Source organism: Pituophis catenifer, unplaced genomic scaffold (assembly GCF_029215685.1).
Source record: "Pituophis catenifer annectens isolate HBS135680 unplaced genomic scaffold, rPitCat1.0.hap2 SCAF_2, whole genome shotgun sequence".
NCBI lineage: Eukaryota > Metazoa > Chordata > Lepidosauria > Squamata > Colubridae > Pituophis > Pituophis catenifer.
The window spans coordinates 263,527,178-263,549,746 of NW_027256882.1; the positions used below are offsets into that span (position 1 = coordinate 263,527,178).

General features: G+C 36.7%; 1 protein-coding gene across 1 annotated transcript in view; it reads right to left on the minus strand.

Moving 5' to 3' along the window:
• Window positions 1-22,569, minus strand: part of ARSB (arylsulfatase B) — a 73,351-nt gene that overhangs the window by 41,471 nt on the left and 9,311 nt on the right. The window contains exons 5-6 of the mRNA XM_070935839.1: window positions 4,029-4,272; window positions 1,452-1,522 (exon numbers count right to left, since the gene is read on the minus strand). Of these exons, the coding sequence (XP_070791940.1) occupies window positions 1,452-1,522; window positions 4,029-4,272 (315 nt within the window). The remainder of the gene's footprint in view (window positions 1-1,451; window positions 1,523-4,028; window positions 4,273-22,569) is intronic.

The window sequence follows — 22,569 nt, forward strand, 5'->3', positions numbered from 1 at the left end:
TCTGACCCAGGCCTGACAACAGAGCAGGTTTTAAGAGATAGTTTAAATAGGGTTGGAGGAGGTGGTTATACCTTTGGCCTGAAGTGTGTACAGGTACTCCTTGACTTACAACCATAATTGAGCCCCAAATTTCTGATGTTAAGTAAGACATTTTTGAAATGAATTTTGCTCCCGTTTACAACCTTTCTTGCCTCATTGTTAAGTGAATCACTGCAGTTGATAAGTTAGTAACCCAGTTGTTAAGTGAATCTGGCTTTCCCATTGATTTTGCTTGTCAGAAGGTTGCAAAAGATCAGATGACCCCAGGACATTGGAATTGTCATAAATATGAGTCAGTTGCCAAGAGTCTGAATTTTGATCACTTGACCAAGGGGTTGCTGGAATGGTCTTAACTGTGAAAAATGGTCATAACTCACTTTTTTCAATGCCATTGTAACCTTGAATGGTCATTAAATGAACTGTTGTAAATCGAGGATTATCTGTATCTGGGACACGTAGCTATTTATCTGCTCCACACTGTGAATTACATTTACGTTTGAGTAACTTAAGTGCACTAGTTAGGATTATAATTTCTGGGAATGGTTAGAGTGGTTAACAGTATGCAACAAGGATGAAATTACTATAATAGTTTAATGACAAAGAGATAGAATAGTTTGTACCCAGCCGTATAGGTTCTTCCCAATGGAGGGGGGAACAGAATAACAGAGTTGGAAGGGACTTTGGAAGTCTTCTAGTCCAATGTCCTGCTCAAGCAGGAGACTCTATACAAGTGATAGTTAACCTTTTTGCCGTCGTATGCCAAAAGCGGGAGGAGTGCAGGGAGGTCGCATGTGTATGTTCCCACACCCATAATTAATGCCCCCCATGCCCCGCCCCCTGTGCATGTGTGCGCGACACCCCCCTCCCCATGCTTCTCCCACTTTTGACATACAACAGCAAAAAGGTTACTGGTGGGTCCGGTAGGCCTGTTTTTTGCCCTCCCCAGGCTCCAGAGGCTTTTCTGGAGTCTGGGGAGGGTGAAAACAGCCTTCCCCACTCCCCTGGAGGCCCTCCAGAGGCCAGAAACACCCAATTTCCCAACTTCCGGTGGGCCCGGAAGGCCCAAAAATCAGCTGGCCGGTGCGCGCATGCAAGCTGCAGCTGACTTAGGGCAATGCTCATGTGCCCACAGATATGACTCCGCGTGCCACCTGTGACACACTTGCCATAGGTTCGCCATCACGGCCCTATACCATTCCAGACAAATGGCTGACCAATCTCTTCTTAATTTCTGAAGGCAAGCCATTCCACTGATTAATTGTTCTCACTGTCACAGGAGATCCTCACTTGGTCTTCAGGAGGATTCAAATAACACTCGTAGTTGGGAACCTGTCCCACTAAACTCAACAAGACTCATCTTAGTACATCTGCACAGATTTGTAAAAAGATCCAGCAATTAATGTCAGACTTACATGGAGATGTATCCACGAAAAGTGGATCTATGTTATGAAGTAGCTCCTTCCTGGGTGATGGTTTTCCTTCACTGAAATAAAAATTATTATAAAAGGATTCAATATCCTTCCATAGTTCAATAGAATCCCATTCCTCCCACTTCAATGTTTCCTTTTGAAGAAATAAAGGAATGCTTGTTAACCAATCACATTTGCAAAGTTGCTCTAAAATAAGTTTAAAATAGTGGATGCCCCTTTCATTGCACTGGGAAAAACTTTACCTAGTTTATTTCTTTATTTTAGGAAGTATGTCTGGTTTCCTTATATGAAATGAAAATCAAAGAGATTTGCATCAATCTCTTGTAATACAGTAAGCCAATTCAAGAAATTAAAAAAGCAGTTCTGGTTCATATCACACACTAAGTTATTGTGCGAGATTTAAACATACTTTGTTCAATAACTTAACATAACCAAACCACTACACTACGAGAGCTGTGGTGACGCAGTGGTTAGAATGCAGTATTGCGGGCTAATGCTGACTGCCAGCAGTTCGATTCAGAACGGCTCAAGGTTGACTCAGCCTTCCATCCTTCCAAGTCGATAAAATGAGGACCCAGATTGTTGGCGGCAATATGCTGACTCTGTAAACTGCCTAGAGAGGGCTGTAAAGCACTATGGAGTATAAGTCTAAGTGCTATTACTATCTAGAAATAAGAAAAATCATAGGAACATGATTGTTTATTTGATTAAATGATAACTAGACTTTCTTCAAGGAGCTCAAGGTGGTACGTGTTGCATTCTCTCCTTTATTTTTTCTCAGTACAATCCTGTAGAGTAACATAGGATGAGATAAAGTGACTTGCCCAAATTCTGGTTTTCTTCAATCCCTAATCCCACAGATTAACAACTACGGCAGACTAGCCCAACCCACTCTTTCTTCTCATTACATTTTCAGCTGCAAAATTGCCCTTCAGCAATCCAGGTCTCTTTCTAAGAACATCATTGGTGAGCTGGGCCTGTGGTTCAGACTCTAGGGGAGGTGCTATGGCAGATGGGCAACCAAGCTATTCTTTAGAACAGAAGTGGCCCTAGTATACACATTCACTATGCCCCTAAGTAGAAACATGGAGCAAGTCTACGTGCTATTGCTATTGCTATATATTAGCATTTTGCGTTAAACCCTATTCATGATTTATAAACCACAATGGCTAGCTTCCTACAGCATAATAATCTAAAATTGGAAACTATTAATGCAATACATCAATTCATTTTGAAGAGCTACAAGATGAAATTAAACACACACCATAAAACAAATCAACAAACCAAGACCTGGCTTCATATTTAAAAGCTGTTTTCTAAATAGTTCAAGGAAGAATCTTAGAAGACTTTTTATGGGAAAAAGCTCCAAAGTTCCTGTGCCACTTACTGAAAAAATGTCTTATCCATGTTTTGCCTTACTGACTAGACTTCTCTTTCTGACTCTCAATCCACCAAGGGCTAATCATACAAAAGATGTTCCAGCAGGTACCTAATGTATTCTCATTCTGGCTCCCTTTCCCAAACACTGCTGGAAATAGTGCGTCATAAGACTGTGGCTCAGCATATGTGAGATTTAGTTTTACAGTACTCAGTTTATACAACATTGGTTGCTATGGTGTAATTTTATTTAGACAGCCTTGTCAGATCAGAATCTTTGTTGGTCTACTGCACTTAGAAAAGTTCAGGGACACCAGCTGCCAGAGAATGCCCAATCATTCATAAAATATCATCCTTGTTTCAGATACAGAGTACCTAAAACATCCCCAGAGATGGTTGTCTGACCAAAGAGAATAACAAAAATCTTACCCTGGGGCAAGCAAAATAGTTTAAATAACTCTAATAGAAAGCTGTTGTAAGTAACTGATGCATGACAGAATCAAGCAGGAAGTAGAGTGTGGTCAATTTCATGTACTTGGCCATAATGCAAAACTGTAAGGGCAACAGATTTCTTTTCCCATGGAGGGGTGTCTCCCAATAATCCCATATCCAAAATACATCTATATGTTTAAAAACTACCTATTAAAACTCAGCCATTATATTTCAACGTTTTTGTTGAAATAATGTTAGGACTGCAAATCATTTTATGTTGCTGATAGCTTATTAAGTAATTATCATGTCTACACATTTACTTCACAATTCTGAAAACCAGTTACTTTTCTACTATGACAGAATTAATCAGGTTACATTTTTAAAATTATAAGCTCTCAGGAGAAATCTGTTCGCCCTGTAAAGTGTTATAAAGAGGAAATGTGAAAGTGAATACTTTTTCATTATTGTCATTGTCATCATCATCATCATCATTGTCATCATCATGCCATTTTCAAGATACTTTGTTTTCCCCACATTTGCTGTTTAAAAGTTCTGATGAACAGTTTTCCTTCATGTCCCATCCAATTTTGTTCAACATCTCTTTTTTGCTTTAACAATGTATTAACATTTTATGAATAGACTTTTTAACAAATTTACTTTAAAAAAACTCCTTTCATATTATAATAATATATATTTTAGAAGCATACTTTGCTTCTTGGGCTTCATGAAATTCTGCTTCAAGCATATTACCTGAGTGTTTTCCAGACATCAAAGCCATCTAAAGGCTTTGTGCCATTGGTATGTCCTCCAGCAAGCTTCACCAAAGTTGGCAGCCAATCAGAAATATGGATCAGGTCATGGCTTTCGACTCCTTTGCGTTTCAATAAAGGACTGGCAACAAATCCAACTCCTCTCACTCCTCCTTCCCATAATGTCCACTTTCTTCCTCTTAAGGGCCAGTTGTTTCCACCTCCCAGAGTTTGGCCTCCATTATCTGAAATAATTTAACAACATATGTGACTGAGCCTGAAAACATTTTCTCATATACTGTACATTTATGTAATATTTTGTATATGAAGCAGAAGGTTGGACTTGACAGCCAACTTACTCCATCTAATTCTATGATTCAGTGTAAATATTATTACTATATTAGATCAATGTTTTCAATAGGAAAATAGAAGGCTGTATTTTAATAGGGAGGGCCTAGAGTTTAACATTGGGTCACATATTGGGTCACATATTGCTCTATTGCAAATGAGTATTACTTTTGGTTTTGTTTGATAGTCTAAACCCAGAAGCTATGGTTTGTACATCACAGTTTATAGCTTAGTTTTATAATAACAATCCACTGCTGTGTAATCAATAAACCATAGTTAAATAATGGCTAATACAATATGAATCAAACAGATAACATGGAATAGTAAAGAAAGGATCAGTCCTCAGAATCTCCAGTGAAAGAAAAAATTCCTGCCTTCAATTTCATAAGCAGTTATCATCCAAATAAACAGTTGTAACTCAGAATAATAGAATAACAGAATACCTCTTGGGATTATAAAGTAGGGAGCAAGACTAAAACCTTGGATAGGTGCTCTGGATCTATATAAACAATATAATGTAAACTAAATGGATTAATTGCCTGACTGGATAAGGACTGTGTCCCTTGTGTGGCAACTATGGGTACCAATGTGTTGACATCTCTCTACCATGCCCATCATCTTTTGTGTTTCACTTCTAATGCACACTTACATTCTTTAAATTTAAAACAAAAATTAAACATAAAATTGTTTGCATTTCAGTTTAGACTCAAAACTACTTAAAATTAGTTGTTCTGTTCTGGAGGATAGATTGGCTCCATTCCTGTCAGCCTATTATAAGGTCTTAAAGACATAGTTGTGTCATTAAACCTGTAGAACTGGATGAATGGCAGAATCTTTGCAGTATTTATGTTGATTTATTAGTTGTTTTTTAACCTCTGCTCCTGAATACGTGTGTAATGTTTTATTGCTATATTTTTAATGATTTTTTTAAGTTGTTAGCTACCAAGAGTCATGAAATTGAAATATGCAGAAATATAGATTGAAATAATAATCTATCCACATATCCAAGCCAGCTCCATTAAGATTTATATTGTTCCCTTTTCCTTTAGCTTTAGAAATACACAATGCATCCATTGTTTCATACATTAACTAATGCTTTTACCATTTATTCCTCTTATTTTCCAAGTCACAATACTCTCCCTATGTTGTGGTTGCCAACAGAGGAGCCTGCAAAGCTTTGGTCAATTGAGGCTTGCACAAAATGATTTTTAATATATTAAACGGGAGAAGAATTTAAGATATTAGCTTTAGTAGTACTCATGTCATATGCCCATTCTCTGCTGCTGCTAGGGATCATTTTACTTTTGTCATTTTATCAGAAGGAACATTCAAACATTTACACAAGCATTTATGTAACCTACTATCTTAAATCTAAAGCCAACCTCCTATTGTTCTGATCTCATCAACTGGAAATGAATGCAGAAATCAAATATCATATTTACTTATCAATAGATACAAATATTATGATAAAAGATAAATATCTCATGATATGGTCCAAATCAGTCACCTTGAAAACTGTAAAGAGGCATTTCATCTGACTAACTGGCCATCACCGCCATTTGCTTGAGTTTGTGTATAGCACTAAGCCATAATTTGCTTAATTTGATGAATAAACAACATTAGACTGGGTTTACAAAATACATTAAGCAATCCCTCTGGTCTGCAAGCCATTATGGTGGGATTTTCAAATCATACTATAAACCAAATTATGGAGCAGTTCAATGTAAGAGCAATTCAAACCTATAAGTATGCATTTGTTGAGCTTTTCTCCAGGGCTTATTATGCTTTTTACAGTGCCATGTTGAATGTCTGATAGTTAAACTGTGGGGTGAAGATACCTACAGATTTTGGCTCCATATGGCAATTTCAGAGTTTCTGTTTCAATACATAACCAAGGAGTCTTTTATTTTAATATGCAGTAACAGAAGAAATGAAAATCATTCTTTCTTTGGCTATTGCAGGAATAAGAATTGCTGATGCATTAGCTCTGTCAGCTGAGTATAATTCAGTACAAACTATGTGCACACAATGTACTGAGGAACACTGGATGAATAATAATCACACTGACTTGGACAGCCAACTTTCACAGTTAGGATTACTGCTATTGCAAGTTTACTGTACTTTATGAAATTATTGAGAAACGACTTGTAAATCTTTCAAGCAGAAAGTCTCCTCTAAAATATTCCTAAATATTATCCTATGATGGAAAGGCAGAGGCTTAACATGAGACAAAAATTGTATTCATGTCTTAATCTTAAACACATTAGCTGGTACAAATATCCACTGATGACGTGTGAAAAAACCAGCAACTTTCATATTCACTGTATGTGATTAGTTTTGTGTAAAAGAAAAAAAAAGCTTCTGTGGGCAACTTGATTTTCTCATGCCACGTTCTTCTGCACAGTGCATGAATGAGGCAAATTTATTTATTTGATTAATTTATATAGCTGCTCTACATATAATAGCTGTTTTTTGAGCGTAGAAGTACAAGTCAACCAAATTTTTGGAAGGAAAGTCCACTGATTTCAATGGAATTTACTATCACATGTTTATTTAGGAATGGAGCCAAAGTCTTGTATTTGTTGCCAAAACCTTGTATCTACTGAACAAACACTCAAATGCTGCAAAATTGTGTCTGGTGTGTGTGTATATGTGTATAGACACTAAAGGAAGTTTATCTTGAATACACTGTTTGGGCATTCCCCAAAGCCTTTTGAAACATTATGTTCTTTTAGAACAGGATTTACTCATCTGATTTTTTTTAACTTAAGGATCTAATTGAGATGTATATTTATAACATCTTCAAAAGGGCCAAGGAGGAAATGAGGCTACTCTTATATACTTTTGCAGATGTTAGGTAGGAACTTCAAACAAACAAAGAAACCTCACTATCTTACACTCATAGCAACCTGAGGGGGAAAAAACTAGTCACAATTAAAAAGTCAGCTGGACAGATACAATTTTTGTCAAGGCTGAGGAAAATCCAGAACCTCTTTTGCTGTAACAGTGGTGACAACTATGCCTTTCCTGTTTGTAGATCAATGTCAGTATTGCTGCTTTCATTTTACATATGAGAAAAAAAAAAGTCAAATTGGTGGCCACAACTGCATATCTAAAGCCCTGACCTGCTTTATGTGCATCATATGCACAACACAGGTTAAAAGAAAAAGTCCAGCCATAGCCACCAGATTGATTTCCTCGGTTTAACATTAAGATGGGCAACAGAAGGTTCACTTCCAATTGCGGCCAAACAGGGCCTTCCAGGAATGAGCCTGATTCCTTAGCAAGGCAGCACTGCAGGACAGCAGTTCCTTTAAAATAAATAAACAAACATAAGCCCACTTACTATTCCTTCCATCCAAATATACTTTGGTCTGGTAAGGCTTGGTAAGGTGGGAGGGGAGAGAGGGGAGAAGAGAGATGGAAAAAGGACCATCTCTACAATTGTACTTAGGGCTTGGGAATGGCTACCGTCCCTCTCCCCAATTTACTTGAGGTGGCAGGCTGGGGCTGCACATTGTTGCCTATATGACACAAAATAAACAAAGCAATCTGGAGCTAATTCGAGCAGGATCAGGATATGGCTGGAAAGGCTTTACGGTGGGGGGAGAGAGAATGGGGAGTGAAAGGGGGGAGGAGGCTCAGGGGGCAAACAATGGCTCTGTGAAGCTGAACAGCAGCTTGGACAGGAAGGCTCTGCAGACAGGCTGGCAGACAGCTGTCAGCCATTCCAACAACATTTCCTGCAGCCAATGAAAACTGGCCAGGATCTAACCTCCCGAGCCAGCTCAGGAACACCAACAAAGGATTAAACGTTTCAGCATTAGCGGCCTGAGTGTCATGGACATAATTCAGTGTCAGGGATATTCTGACTGCACGTGGCTTCTTTTTCCCCTTCCTCTCCTTGCCCTCCCCCATTCACAAATAAAGAGCAGCTGCAATTAAAGTACCGTATCTGCAAAACACAGGCCCAAAGCCAATACGCTGGCTTTATTTACCGTGAATTGCAACTGAGTTCAGGCAGTCAGAGGTACAGTATCTACATCTGTTTTGCAAATCAGTCCTCTCCCCAGAGTGACATGTATTTTTAACCATTAAAGAAGCAATAATGGACACCAGACCAAAAACAAATTTAAAACTTTGCATCCAAATGTTTTAAAATTGACCTAAGAATTATTCTAAAAGAAATAAATCACACCTAAATATTGAGAATACTTATTATATGTATGACTTCAAATAATATCTAATGCACTTTGGACTTTTAAATATTAAAAAAAAAAATTAAAAAATTCTCAATCAAATGGTAATCTGTCCACCTATTTTTTCCCTGTTAAAGCTAAATGAAGAGCCAGTGTGGTGTAGTGGTTAAGGCTCCAGGCTAGAAAATAGGAAACCCCGAGTTCTAGTCCTGCCTCAGGCACAAAGCCAGGTGGGTGACTTTGGGCCAGTCACTTTCTCTCAGCCCAAGAAAAGTGGAATGCCAAACCACTTTAAAAAAAAAAAACTTTTCCAAGAAAACTGCAGGGACTTGTCCAGACAGACTCCAAGAATTGGACACGAGTGAACAGAAGGAAAACAAAAAGAACTAAATTGGTCATACTGGTTTCTGTCTTTTAAAAACTAGCCTACAGTAAGAACATCTTTTCCATGCACTACTTTTAAGAAATGGATAGTTATTTCTATATATTCAGAAAGAAAGTAACAGCAAATTCCACAGATGTATAATAGAGTGATATAGAGTATAGATTCAGTGGCAAACTATGTTATCACATCTCTGATTTCATAAAGAACTAAATTCCCCCCAAATAATATCTTAGGACTGGTTCCAAAGAATTGATATGTATTTACCTTGAAATAAGGAGCAAACATAATCAAAATTTCTGTAATTTGGCGTTGCTGAAGGTCAGATATCACCTTAATCACCTCTGATACAAATTCTACTTAATATTCACAAGTTATTTGAAACAGATTTAGCAGAGCAGAGTTTTCACTGACTCTTTAGTTTCTCAAGACCAATATTCCCAGATATTTATTTTCATCTGGGCTAAGGTCTTACATGCCTATTTTTTTCCAAGTAAAGCTGACTTTTTAAAAATTATGCTTACTGTATCATGTACTTCAGTTTTTACTGATTTTCAAGAATTCTCCATTTAGTTCAAAGCTTTACAACAAAGAAGCAGAGTTCTCTTTTTCCTAACATTTATTTCATAGCAGCTATTGCAGAATATAGCACAAAGGTAGTAGGGACAATACTAGGAGGACTTTCAGAGTAATTTAGCATCATACAAAAATGTATTGGTACCCATGGAAATAACATTCTCTTCCTTCCATCCATCTTCATAATGTAAATATTTTTAAGTACCCTCTTAAGCGGATTTTCAGCTGACTCTTTCCTGACTTAGAAACCAAGAGCCATACAAGAACTTTCTGTAATCTGATGGTCTCCAGATGTACAGTGCGTATATCATACAGAATTCCCAGGCAATATAGCCAAAATTGTGTCTCCAAGCACCTGATGCATTTAAACCTGGAAGTGACTGCTAATAATGAGGCTATTTCCATCCTAGTGAGTTCTGACATCTGTTTCCCACATTATTATTAAAGTCCCAGACATAATATAGGAAGGTACAGAGGAAAATAATGCAAAAGGATATAAAAGAAGGTTTAAGACAGAGGGGTTATGAAAAATAAAGCAACAGCAGAATGGGAAGGAATTGGTTCAGACATACCGTAATAGGATTAGGACAGATTAGGAAACTTATGAGATTCACTAAAACTATTTTTTAATTTAGAATGAATAAAAACTCTTTGTCAATGATCTAAATGCACATTAGAGAGAAAGTACTTTTTAGATAGCTTCATAGCCATTTTTATGGGGACACAATCCATGCAAACTATACATTGAAATGGTCAGATGGACCACTGTCGTTCACTCATGACAGAAAAATAATTACAATGTTATAACAATGTCTATACAATTAGTCCTTGACTTATGACTACAATGGAGCCCAAAAATTCTGTTGCTAAGCAAAACAGTTGTTAAGTGAGTTGTGCCCCATGCCATAGTTGTTAAGCAAATCACTGCAATTGTTAAGTCAAACATGCAATTGTTAAGTGAATCTGGCTTCCCCCATTGACTTTGCTTGTCAGAAAACAGCTGGAAAGGTTACAAATGGTGATCACGTGACCCTGAGATATGACAGTTGTTAAGTGCCTGAATTTTGATCATGCGACTATGGGTTTGCTGCAATAGTCATAAGTGTGAAAAACAGTTATATGTCACTTTTTTCAGTACTTCTATAACTTTGAATGGTCATTAACCAAATGGCTATAAGTCAACGAATGGCTGTATTTTGCATTTCCCTTCATTTTCTGGGCTATAGGCCTAGTTGAACAAAAATAGAGACAGAGAAATAATTCAATGCAGCTAGGAGAGGGGCCAAATAAGATATCCAAAAAAAGATATCCATTAAAATATCCTGAAAACCTGGATATTTTATTTTAAACCAGAGATGTTTGTCGCACTCAGACCAGAGGTGAAATCCAGCAGGTTCTGAGGTAGAGGAAATTTTGAGTAGTTCAGAAAACCGGCAAATACCAGCTCTGGCTGGCCCCCGAGTGGGGTGGGAATCAGTGGTGGGTTGCCCCCGGTTCGGACCGGTTCTATAGAACCAGTAGTAAAACCGGCAGGAGGCCCTGCCCACTGACTCTGACGTCATGAAAATGCTTCTGCACATGCGGAAAAGAACGCGTGCACGCACAAGCGAAGCAAGAGCGTGCGTGGCCCCGTTGCGAACTGGTAGTAAAGATAAGTAGAACCCACCCCTGGTGGGAATGAAGATTTTGCAGTATCCTTCCCCTGGAGTGGGGTGGGAATGGAGATTTTGCAGTATCCTTCCCCTGTCACGCCCACCAAGCCATGCCCACAGAACCAGTAGTAAAAAAATTTGAATTTCACCATTGACTCAGACCTCTGAAAAGAGTGAACTGTGCCTTCGATGACAACCTACAATATGAGGAAGAATAAAAAAGAAAATCCATATGCAGAAAAAAATGGAAAGAGATATAACAACAAAAAGTGAATGCCAACAAAAGAGTCTGGCCTGCTTGGTTCAACCCCACCTACTGTTGGCATGTATGCAATTCCTAACAGATTATTCCTGGAGGAATGTGAACCTTGAAAATAAATTATATATGGTCTTCATAAGAGGATTGGTACTCCATGTAATTATTTCAATAGGGGCACACTGGCATGAATTATACCCCGTTGAAATAAATCATGCTTCAAGCATTTTAACTTACAATTAAGTACAAGAAAGAAAATACAAATATTTTTTCCTAAAGTCACACAAATTTGTAACTTAGCCATAATATTTTCTTGCTATTTATTCAACATCTTAAACAAAACAGCAGTACCGAGACCAACAAAAACGACTAGAATATTCTGGGAGAAAAAGGACATTTATAGTGCTCTCCAAAACCTTTTGTTTGCATTTTATCATCTTATCCAAGTACCCTTGGATTTTCTCCTTATTTATCCAAAACATGTTATCTGAAACTGACTGTGACAGTACATAAAGATAAGATGATTTTGGTTGAAATGTCATTGCTAAATGTTGAAATAACTAGAATATGCAAGGCTTCAGAGCTTCAGTAATCACCTAAATGGCCATTTGCAAACCATGAGTTACAGTGTATTTTTTCCTGCCTGACATTCAGATTTTATACTCAAAATTATACAGAGATGAGCCATTAGCAAGCAAAACTACTTACTGAAAATAAATAAAAGAATACTGTATAACTTTCTAGCAGGCACAGCTATTGCTTAGAATTGTAGGAAATTCACATATCTGGAAAGCATCTGGAGAAATGAACATTCTATTCATAGTGAAACATGTTGTTGGTTTTCCATGAAGGAAATTTCTCCTAACATAAACCTTGATCTTAAACAATTGTGATACTTCTTAAAGATTGAACAATGCTAGCTGGGGAATTCTGGAGATAGAAGTCCACATATCTGAAAGTTGTCTAAGTTGAAAAATACTGTCCCAGAGTGAGCTATCACATTAATAAGAGAAATATTTTGAAAGATTAAGACACCAACCTTTTTTGGTTGAGGCCAAATGCTATGCGGTATCTCACTTTTTCTCTCCACAAACTCTCTAAATGTTATACAAAGCTGAATGTGCATTTTGTATCTTAGATGGTAAATCACTGTAAGATACCAATGTTGTGATAGGAAAGTGATATATTAATGCAGGCAATAATGAAGAAAACAATTGCTTATGTTTATGCATTTGTCTCTAAAGCAAATACAGATTCTGCAACCTGATCTGCTGGTATTTGTAACACCATACCACAATAGAAAGATACACAGCAGACAGGTAGATAAACATCTACACTGTCTGGCCCATCATGGAAAAATAAATACTGAGTTGTTTATATTTAAGTTGTTTTGAAGATCATTCTCCATCTTTATCCAACTCTTTTAGAATATATTAACTGTTGTAAGCTATTTTAGGGCTTAGGGCTTTGAGGGGATAATATATGCACAGCTCAGGAATATGCATAAACTAAAGGAAATTATCGTTCTGAATTTCAAATCAAAGTTAGATTGGATTTCATGTTGTACATTTCTTAAGTGAATTAGTAAAGTACTTTGAAAGAGTTTGGGAATAATCTTTTTAGCTTTTCAAATCGTCTAAAGTTTATAGAGCTGTGTGGGATAGGTGAATAAGAACAAAACAGAGCAAAGCCTATCGTTATATTTTCTCAGGTATTATTCATGTTCTCCTATCACATATTTAGAATATATGTCTGAAGAACTTATGCCATCTGGGTTCAAATAATTGCTGGATATTTCATACTTCTTAGTAAATTTATTTGAGATAATAATTATAGTCTAGCAATTATAATCTCAAATATGTAGCCCATTCAAAGCATATTTCTAATTCGGCTTTGCTGGTGAAAAAGTTCCATGTATCTCCACAATAATTTAGCCTTCTGACAAATTAGGATAATACTAATGTTAGGTTATCTTATCTGGTCACTGATGTTTTGAGTTCTTACAAAAGTATAAGTAACTTTCTTATCTTACCTTTTGGGGGGATCATATTATGGTATCTCCCCTCACCGTCTACCTACCAACATTTTTTTGATCATGTTTCAAAATAGGCTCCTGTTACAAGGCTTTGGCTCTGTTGCCAACACTGTCTTCTTCCACACAATTTACACACCATATCTAAAAAAATAGTGACCTGTGAAATTGTTTATTTTATTTTATTTATTTATTTATTTATTTATTTATTTATTTATTTATTTATTTATTTATTTATTTATTTATTTATTTCAATTTATATGCCGCCTTTCTCCAGAGACTCATGGCGGCTTACAATGCATTTAAAAAACCATTGTAAAAACATTTAAAATTAAAATATTAAAACCCATTCCCACCATTCATGGCCGGATCTCACAAGATTGCAACAGCGAGATCAACGGCCCCAGGCCTGCTGGAAAAGCCAGGTCTTCACCGCTTTTCGGAAGGCCAATAGGGTGGGGGTGGTCCGGACCTCAGGAGGTAACTGGCTCCAGAGAGCTGGGGCAGCCACAGAGAAGGTTATGGAAAAAACAAAACAGTTTTTGAAGAATTAAAAATTGCAGAAAAAGAACAGTGTAAATAAGCTACTCTTACAGGATATACCATATGACTGCAAGAGAAATTAAATAATGGAACGGCTTGCCTTCTGGAGTTGGGGATGCTTTGTCGCTGGAGATTCAAGAAAAGATTGGACATTAATTTATCCAGCATAGTACAAATGTCTATACTATACTATATATACTATACTATGTTGGGGGCTGGACTAGAAGATCTCCAAGGTCCCTTCCAGCCCTATGATTCTATGATTTAATATTTATTAGCAAAGCTGCCTCATAGGGCAATTGTACACAGTATTCCTTATTTAATTCTGGCTAAATGTACATTAAAACACTGTATTAGTGAGCATATTTACCGTGTTTCCCTGAAAATAAGATCCTGTCTTATATATTTTTGAACTCTGAAATAAGCACTTGGCCTTATTGCGTTATTGCGCTCAAAAGCCTGATTGGGCTTATTATCAGGGGATATCTTATTTTGGGGAAAACAGGGTACCTTAATATGTATTGGCAAGGAATTTACCCTTTTCTCTTGAGATAAGTAATTTTCCCATTTTTGAGAAATATATGATTTATGCGCTCTCCTTTTATGGATCATTTTTCGGAACAAAAAAAGGGAGGCTTAGAAAAATATCTCTCCTCACAAAAGTCCTCCTGACTTTTGAACTTTATTAGGCATTCAGGGGAGAAGAGCAAAATTCTTTCTAAAAGTGCACTTTTCAGTGTGCATTTGCTATTTGACGCTGCTGTCGTTTTGCTAAAAAGGGAAAATACATTGTAAGGGGAAAATGTAAGTGACAGTGACTGACAGAAGATGGTTATTAAATTCATATCCCCTGGGAATAAAATTTATCCAGCCCCTCCAACCTTTTTTAGGTTTATGTACAGTGAAGTCCACCAACCTCTCAAATGGTTTCTCCAAACTCAAGATCTTCATAAATAATGAGCTAAATTGAATTCCATTTCAGTTAGCCTACATCTGCTGCTATATTCAGGGGAGCTGAAATAGTAAATCCTGCTTCCAAACCTCAGAGCGCCTCTTCCAATGAGTATTTTGCCATTCATATACTGTGTCTCATTGCCAAGGCATTTCCATGCATGTTGATGAAAGAATCTCAAATGCCATCTGCTAAGCAAAATAATTCTTTCTGATGTTGAATTTAAACTGTCAAGTTAAGGTACTGGAGACATTATTACCAGTATCAAGCAGTCCTCTAAAGCCAGCACAATTTTCAGACTTCCATATACCACCCATCTCACTATCCAAAATGGCTCTGAATGCTTAGTTGTTTAATGCAACCCACAATCTTTTGTGGGTTGCATTAACTAACCTTATAAAAATGTTATGTTATATACATTTGCACACTGTTCAGCCAGTTTGCTTTAATAATTTGCTAAATAAATCACGATCAACACAGCACACTAACCCACAATCTATAGTTTATATAAAGAAATAGATGGATTGACATAAAATATGATATATTAAGCCAAGATCAAAAGAAATGCATTATTGGTTAGTGTGAACCTATGTATACATCTTCCTTAGTCTGTTTCCTCTTTGAATTCCAGGGATCATCTTGGCTAAGAATGGATGAAATATGTTCCAAAATCAGTAAAATAAAATATCCATATGGAAAAACAAGTGTTGAGTCTCACAACTTGAGATGGTAAACATAGGAGCCAACTAATTTTTTTATACATCTCTGAGTTTTCTACCACTGGCTGTAATGGCTGGTTTGAAAACAATTGGAGCCTAAAATGTTTGGAGGGCATTCAGATGCCTCTCCTTGGATCAAAACAGGGGTGCTATTCAGCAGGTTCTGACAGGTTCTGAAGAACTGGTAACAGAAATTTTGAGTAATTCTGAGAACCGGTAAATACCACCTCTGGCTGGCCCCAGTGTGGGGTGGGAATGGAGATTTTGCAATATCCTTCTCCCAGGAGTGGGGAGGGAATGGGGATTTTGCAGTTTCCTTCCCTGGAGTGGGGTGGGAATGAAGATTTTGTAGTATCCTTCCCCTGTCACGCCCACCAAGCCACGCCCACAGAACCGGTAGAAAAAAAAAATTGAATTCCACCACTGGATCAAAGGTTAGGGGAAAATCTTGGGGAACTGACAGTACTATTCTGCACTGCTTTAAGAAAATAATGACCTATTTTTAAAAAGCAATTTCATATTAGCATAAAGTTAGTTCCGTAATAAGAGATAAATAAGTTAAGAAATCAATAGCAAGAAGCACAATTTAACTATGAAAAAAAGGAATTGAGACCATCTGTTGACCACGGAGTCTGGCTATTTATATGTATATCTTAGAAGCAATAAAAAGACACTAATATGTCAAGAATTATACATGATGGTACCAATATGAAATGTCTGAAACATGTACTTATTTAAAAGGCATGAGGCTGTGGAATGAGTTTAAGCAAGGGCAAACCTGCCACCAATTCAAGTTGTTCTTCTGTTCACGTCAGCTTGGAGCATTCAGAATTGACTGCCAAAAACAGCAATGGAAGTCTCTGATTTCAATTTCATTATAAATTTTTAAACTGTGGGAGTGAATCTTTCCAAAACTTATAAAAGGAAAGGATTAGTAGTATGCACTGTATTTATTAGTTGTGCAGTGTCTATGAAAGCTTTAATTCAGAACTTGACTGAGCCATTTAATTTCTAACCTCAGGCAATCCCACTGACCTGGATTCTTGAACTTCTGTACTTCAAGGATTAAGCAGCTCCCTCCTCTCTCCCTTTTGGTCTTTGTGTATTGTGTGTTTCAATGCTGTCCACAATGAATAATTTCTGTGATAAATTTATTCTTCTCTGAGCAAGATTAGTTCCTTCCCACTCATCCTACTAAACTTTTTAAAAATGCACCCATTTTTAAACCCATACAAACAATATATATTCTATATTTTGAAGAATTCTGCTCCTAGTCTGAACTCCAAAATCACTCATACATTTTGTATTTGAAAACGTTCATTTTAAAGCCTACTTGCAGTATAGCTACAGAGTATATACTGCGGTTTTCTGAAAAACCTTAATATGCTGTTAATGCATGACTCAATGATTGCACATAAGGTATCAGTATTTGAAGTATTTAAATTACATCAAATTCAATCCTTACATAGACACATTAAGAGACACATCTTCTTTGAAAAATTAATCTAAATTGCTCTATTTTTAATTTATTTATTTGCTAAATTTATTTGCCGCCTATCTTGCCTACTCTAACAGCTTACAATAAAAAGGAACAAATGAAAAGCCTAACAAACATAAACAAAAGTAACATAATAGAACAATAGAATAAACTATGAAAAAGAAACCAATGAGAATATATCAGTATGATAACAAAAAGATGGAGAGCAGAGTGGAGAGCAGAGAGCAAGGAGTGGAGAGCAGAGAGCAAGGAGGGAAGGTGGAGTCTGCCAATCCAGCAGCCACCTCCAGCGGGGAACTCTCGCATTTGGTCCCGAGGCCAACCAGCAGAGCCTTCAGGCTCTTGCTGAAGGATAGGAGGGAGCAGATCTTACCCTAGGATGTTCTAAAGGATGGGCACTGTGGCAGAGAAGATGTTTCTTTTGGATCCCAACAGTCGGAGTTCTTTGACCAATGGATCCACAGTAGCCCCTCTCTGCCAGGACAAGTAGGGCAGGGTTGTCCAGCAGGACAAGATTTTCAGGTTCATCTCCAAACAGGTGGGGCTAAACATTTTCAAAAGAGGTCTAAACATTATAATACATCTATAGGACAGGGATGTTCTCTATTGCTGAAATGAAGAAGGCTGAGAAGCTATCAAAAATTCTTTCCTTCATATTCTTGCTCTCTTTGAACTTAATTGCAAAGTCAGAAATGTTTTCTGGTCTCTAATATCACATTGGGACAAAAAGAAACTGTGGATCCAGCAAAATCTCATTCACACTTTGCCTTGCTAATGAAGTGACTATAAGTTTCCACTGGAGCTAGCAAGTGAAGATGTTGACTCTCATTATTGTCATCATTGCCCTGTAACTTAGGGAGACTTGAGTATTAATAATTATATTCAAGATACATATGAACATATTGCTCTCGGTGTACAATAGTGCTGGTCTAATCTCACCTGTTACTTATAATTTCAATTACAGTCAATACAGAGATAAATCATTTTGAGATGGGTGCAGGACAGGAACCTGTGAAATAGCCGGACCACAGACTAATCAAAGTGGAACTCCCATAGAATAATGGAATTGGAAGAGACCTTGGAGGTCTTCTAGTCCAACCCCCTCCTCAAGCAAGAAACCTATACCATTTCAGACAGATGGTTGTCCAATCTCTTCTTAAAAATCCCCAGTGTTGGAGTCCCCATAACTTCTAGACACAAGTCTGATTAATTGCTCTATCAGGAAATTTCTCCTTAGTTCTAAGTTGGTTCTGTCCTTGATTACTTTCCAAATATCTACATTATTTGTGGATAAAAAAGCAAGGCTTATGTATTGGAACAAGGAAGCAGATCACAAGAATGGAAATATGGAGACAACATACAAAGCACATAGTAAACAACTGCACTTGTAACTTGTAGTAATATAACTAATTCGGAGACAGGTATACAAATGGCTACATTAAGGAGAGGCAGAGCAACTGTTTTTTAAATGCCAATTTTCATTGGTAAATTAGAATGAATTCTCATACTCCATTCTCTGATTCTATTAGAGAATTAGGAAGCTGGCTGGGGAATTCTAGGACTTGAAATCTACACATCTTAAAGTTCCCAAATTTGAAAAACACTGTTTTAGGTAGAAGGAAATACATATCTAACAGAAGTTCTTCAAACTTGCAGCCATCACTCCAATTTCTTACATTGCCTTGCCATAGATGATTATGGAAATTATGTGACAGCATACATTGTATCTGTATGTATTATGTATTATATTTCAAGCATCCAAAGAAAAAGTGCTAAGTCAAATGTGGTAAAGAGCAAAAAAAAAAAATGTAATTCTCAATTTATCCTCACTTCAAGAAGCTCAGGAAAGAGGATGCATTCTTTTGTTGTTTTAATCTCATAACAGTACTGCAAAGTAGATTAAATTGGGAGACTTACCATGAAATTTGAAGCCCTAGATCTTTAAATCCTAATTTTAGAAATTCAGTAACCATACACCTGGATTCATGATTTCAACTAGATTACTGATTCTCTGGTACTGTCTACTGAAACAAGGATGAAGAACATTCCTCCAGATATTGTATTACAACTCCCAACAACTTCAGCTAATATGGTTACAGTGAGGGATGCTGAATGGCTACATCTGGACAGCAATACATTTTTCACCACTGCACCAGAAAGCCAACCCAAACTACAAACAGCATTCCAAAGAAGATCAGGATGTTTACTAAATTGTACTAGCTGTTGATGGAAGAAAACGTACTCAGATTTATTTTAGATCATTGTTTTGCTACAAGAAGTATCATAACAGTAGGAAAGTAATATGGAAAAGGTTACACTTCAAAACAAAGAACAATATAGATGAAACTAATTTCTGACCATGATAATAAGTAAATTTCATATCTTGTAGCACCCTCTTCTGGAAATTACCAGATATATATAGTAAAAGGCACAGCTTTCTCCATAGTTTTATGTTTATACTTAGAGCACAGAATGTGCTAACTTCCGCATTTTGTAAGTTGCTAAAGATATAGGGTCTGCCAAGTAGCCACCTTATTTATGGGTTTCCATTCTTTTGGTTAAGATGAGAACTAAAACAAAAATTGGTCTTACTTCAATGGCAGAATCCATTTTCTGTAAGTTAAAAGTCCTAGGTTAAATCTGTTGAATACAGCCTCTCCTATTTAGAACTCAGAATTGCTGCTGAATTGATAATATTGAGATAAATTATCTGACTCAGCATAAGGCAGCTTCCTATGAAAAAAAGTACAAATCTATGTAAAGAGTTTTATAATTATCTTATGAAAATTGTCCTGTTATTACTAAGGGTGCTTTATGACAGTTAATACAATGCTAGATTTAAAGTTATTTTTCCTTAAAAAGAGGAATTCTTAAAAATACCATTACTACTTCAAAAAAAATGTTTAATTGTATAAAAATATAAATAAATATACAGGTAGTCCTTGACTTATGACCACAATTTCTGTTGTTAAATATTTGTTAAGTGAGTTTTGCCCCATTTTACGACCTATCTTGTCACAGTTAAGTGAATCAGTGCATGTGTTAAATTAGTAACACAGTTGTTAGTGAATCCAGCTTCTCCATTGACTTTGCTTGTCAGAAAGTTGCAAAGGGTGATCACATGATCCAGGACACTGCAACCATCATAAATATGAGTCAGTTGCCAAGTGTCTGAATTTTGATCACGTAACCATGGGGATGCTACAATGGTCATAACAGAGGTGGGTTCTACTTACCTTTACTACCAGTTCGCAATGGGATTGTGCACATGCGCTTGATTCACTCACGCGCGCGCCTTGCTTCTGCACATGCGCAGAACTCTGATGACGACATCCGGGGCGGTGGATGGGGTCTCCCGCCGGTTTTACTTCCGGTTCTTGCGAACCGGTCCAAACCGGGGGCAACCCACCACTGGGTCATAAGTGTGAAAAATGATCATAAGTCACTTTTTTCAGTGCTGTTATAACTTTAAACAATCACTAAATGAACTGTTCTAAGTCGAGGACCACCTGTATACGGTAAGTAGAATTCCGGCAGATTTATTTAATACTTTACCTGAAAATGCTGTTAAGGTATTTTAAAGTATACCTGGATTCATTTTGACTTTTTTACAAGTACTTTTAGACAACAGTCAAATCATGAACTGAAATGTGCTTAATATATTTAGGCTAAACATTTCTTTCTTCTCTGCTATTTTCTCTGCTTGAGAGGTGGGGTATTTGTGTCTCAGAAGCTGATTCAATTTTATTGAGCTTACAGCAAGGTAAAGGCCTGGTCTTTTTGTAACTGTCTCATTCTGCTGCAAGAGAATTTGCTTTTGAAACTTCTAAGAAAAATGAGAGAATTCTGATGGAATTCTCAGGGATGATGTTCTCACATGTCTTAGAGGCCCAGCCTGCGGATCTGTATTTTTTTGTTTTGTATAATCATCTCTCCAGAATCATAATGGGTAGGTATCTTGATTTCTCTTGTTCTAATAACATACAACAGAAAACTACAACCTAGAACTAAAGAGGCTTCTTGGATGAGAAGCGAAATGTCTTCAAGGAAAAACGAAGTCCAGTTTGCCTTTTGAAAAAGCACCTATGATCTGGATAACTGAGAATCTCCATAGACATGCAACTCAGCAGTAACACTCTTCATTATTTCAATAATAAAGTAACCTAAAATTGCTAAGAGAAATTGAAAACAATTTTAATTATGCTTAATTATGGGAGAAAAACAAAAGCCCATTTTATAGAGGAAGACATTTTTTGAAAAACTGCATGGCAATTTGAGAAAGCATCACATAAAATTGTCATTGTAATAAAATCTGGATAGCAATATTGTTCTATATTTAAAATGTCACAAGGTCAATTTTGTAAAGAACATGCCAAGCTTTCCATATATACTTTTACAGCACCTGTGTAGAGCGAAGTTGGGCAAAAGTAATGCACACCCAATAAGCAATATTTAGTCAACCATATTTTAATTTACTGTAAGTACACACAGAAAATAGGATTGTTAGAGAACAAATTCTCAATACATCCATATACAATAAACAAACATGTGTTGGAAATTGTATGTTGTGCAACTGCATCAAATGTTTGCCTGTATTGCAACATTTCCAAACATTTGGGGAAAGAAAGAGTTTCCTAAGATTTGTAAAAAAAATAAAAAATGGAATGAAAGGTATCCTAGAAAATTGCCAAATTAAACCATTTCAGCTACAAGTAGGATTAATGACAATCATATTTATTCATGTAAGTACATTAAATGTCACAAATTTCCTTATCGTGTTAGGAAAGTAAGGAATAATTGGTTCCGAATTCTGCCCTTGATATCAAACTCCATCATCTACTTATGGTGCCTCATTTTCTATAGATTTAATTATTTATTTGGATTATTTCTGTATGACCTGATCATGTCAATGTCAGGTGATGTACAGAAAAAACCGTCAATAACAAACATCTAAAAGTACCAACATATTAAATAGCTCTCCCCCATAAATAATATTTTTTAAAAATCACTGTATGTTTCTTGATAGAAACAGTGAAAGCCTATTAGATTTTTTAAAAAGTAGCTTTAATGCTTTCTGAAACCCCAGAAGTGAAGGGGCCAAAGATATCTCGGGAGACTATGGGGGAACTAGTACCAAGACTACCTTCCTTGTGGCTTACACATCGTTTATCTCATTTGAGGTTTGGATCTTGACCAGGTCTTCTCTGGACGTTTAGATAACACAGAATCTTAATGATGTAATTCAGGGCCATATCATATAGGACTTTACGGTGAATGACCACTATTCTGAATTGGGTCCGGAAGCCCACTGATGACCAGTGCAATTGTTATTCTGCAATAGCCATTTTTACAGCAATCTGGCCTCTACTTTTTGTATCAGAAGAT